Raw genomic sequence first — 2,218 nt, 5'->3', positions numbered from 1 at the left:
TTGGATCATCGAATTGGATTGGACATGCAACATGGGTTCGTAGATAATTTTTTCACGATGCTTGACTCTGATTTACATTTGCCGGTGACCTTTCAGTAGTTAAATTCTCTGTTGTAGTTTGTTTGTCGTAACAGTCAAATTTATCGGTAGCTACCTATTTTTCAAGTTTTTTTTGATGGATTTTTCACATTTTCATTATATGATCATTATATGATTATAAGCGACTAAATTTTTGTGTTGATAATTATGAGAAATATCTTAATTATGTGTTTAGTTTACGAATCTAGTTGTAAACCTTCATTATAATTTTGGATATTTTTTAATAAAATTAATTACTTTCATTTAAAAGAATAATAATAATAATAATAATAATAATAATAATAATAATACATGCTAATAATCAAAATTCGGTTTAGAGATGAAAATAAAAGGTAGAGTGGCTATTAATCTTTATATGTGAATAGAGTGCCTAATACTCTTTCTATTTCCTCAAAGTCAATAGAATCCAACCGTTAGATCGATACTCTTATTAGCTACCAAAGGCGCACATCCAAGTATAAAAGCCCGCAAATCAAACGAGTTTTCCACACTCTGCAGCTCAACTAAATTATTTCTGCAGTTTTTTAATCTTTCAATTTTTTTATTTGATCCGAAAAGGTTTAAATCAAGTCAACGTGTTTTTAAGGCCTGATGGAAACGACGTCAAAGCCAACGGGAGGCCGGAAAAAGGCGGTTTCTAAGTCGGCAAAGGCCGGACTCCGCTTCGCGGTGGGTCGGGTTGCCCGCTACCTCAAGAAAGGCCGTTATGCACAGCGTTGCGGCCGTGGCGCTTCCGTCTATCTCGCTGCCGTCCTTGAGTACCTTGCTGCTGAGGTATCTATCTTGCTCCTTTTTTTTCCCTCAATTTTGTTTTCCATTTTCTCTCGATCCGATTTTACAAATTTTGTTTAGTTACAAAAAAGAAGAAATTTGAATTTTCAGCGACAGATTTTACACTAAAAAATCAGCTTGTGAGATTTAATTCTTCTATATTTATTTTTCTGTAACTGAAAAAATTGATAGCTCAATTTTCTTCTTCTTCTGGTTAGGTGTTGGAATTGGCGGGGAATGCGGCACGTGACAACATGAGGAAGAGGATCAATCCACGACACGTGTATATAGCTGTGCAGCGGTTAAAAAATGGTGTGATCGGTTAAAATTTAGATCGATTATGTTATATCATTCAACCGAAAATATTATCAAGTGAAATAACAAATTAGGTAACGCTTATATAATAAAATAGGTTAATTATTAGAAACATTATCAAGTACAAGGTAGTGTTTATATAATGTAATAGGTAGCGCTTATATAATAAAATATGTTAATTACTAGAAACATTATCAAACACAATAACATATTAGGTAGTGCTTATATAATGTAATAGGTAACGTTTATATTGACCTATTCTATCATAAACCGATATATTTATACCGGTAACATTATAAATTTATTTTAATAAAATATAATAATCATAAATTTTTATTTATAAAATTATAAATATAAATATTTTAATAATAATATTGACATAGATAATATTAAATAAATTATTTTAATATTTTAAAAATAATATTATTATTTTGTTAATAAATAATATTATTTTATTGTATTTAATGCTTATAGTTATATTGTAATTATGAATATTTTCCATCACTTCATTTTGATTATTTTTTAAAATTATATTGTAATTATATATATATATATATATTTTTTATTTTATTATTAGAAAGCTAATATCGAAATAGAAATACCGTGTCCTTTTTTCATTAGTTATATTGTGACAACTTACAAACTAAAAAATTAAAATTAATTTGTATAATTTGTGTTTACTAATTTTATTATTAAAAAGTCTATTTTTACCGATTTTGTTATTGTTGGACATAATAAAATCAATAAAAAATACCTAAAAATTATTATTTCTACCTAAAACATCAATGTTTTTTAACATTTTCGGTAAAACCGGTAAAAAAATAACAAAACCGGTAAAAAAATAATAAAACCGGTAGCGCTTTACCAAATATATTGAAAGTATCGATCCTTTTATAAAAAGGATCGATACTTTACAATATAACCAGTAAAAAAATAACAAAACCGGTAAAAAATAAAAAAACCGATAGCGCTTTACCTGATATATTGAAAGTATCGATCCTTTTATAAAAAAGATCGATACTTTACAATATAA

At 27.5% G+C, this 2,218-nt stretch overlaps 1 protein-coding gene across 1 annotated transcript; it reads left to right on the top strand.

The window, feature by feature from the left end:
• Nucleotides 1-656: 656 nt before the first annotated feature.
• On the top strand, nt 657-1,196 carry LOC120163304 (probable histone H2A.5). Its single transcript, XM_039173273.1, has 2 exons — nt 657-873; nt 1,089-1,196. The coding sequence occupies exons 1-2, from the start codon at nt 691-693 to the stop codon at nt 1,194-1,196; spliced, it is 291 nt and encodes a 96-aa protein (XP_039029204.1). The 5' UTR covers nt 657-690.
• The last annotated feature ends 1,022 nt before the right edge of the window (nt 1,197-2,218 follow it).

The sequence above is a fragment of the Hibiscus syriacus genome, unplaced genomic scaffold (genome assembly GCF_006381635.1).
Source record: "Hibiscus syriacus cultivar Baekdansim isolate YM2019G1 unplaced genomic scaffold, ASM638163v2 tig00111440_pilon, whole genome shotgun sequence".
NCBI classification, from domain to species: domain Eukaryota; kingdom Viridiplantae; phylum Streptophyta; class Magnoliopsida; order Malvales; family Malvaceae; genus Hibiscus; species Hibiscus syriacus.
This window is presented reverse-complemented; position numbering and strand designations above follow the sequence as displayed.

Bases quoted from the DNA above. Each gene is read 5' to 3' on its own strand.
- LOC120163304 (XM_039173273.1), top strand. From the start codon at position 691: ATGGAAACGACGTCAAAGCCAACGGGAGGCCGGAAAAAGGCGGTTTCT. The intron at 874-1,088 runs GTATCTATCTTG...TCTTCTGGTTAG, and splicing joins TTGAGTACCTTGCTGCTGAG to GTGTTGGAATTGGCGGGGAA.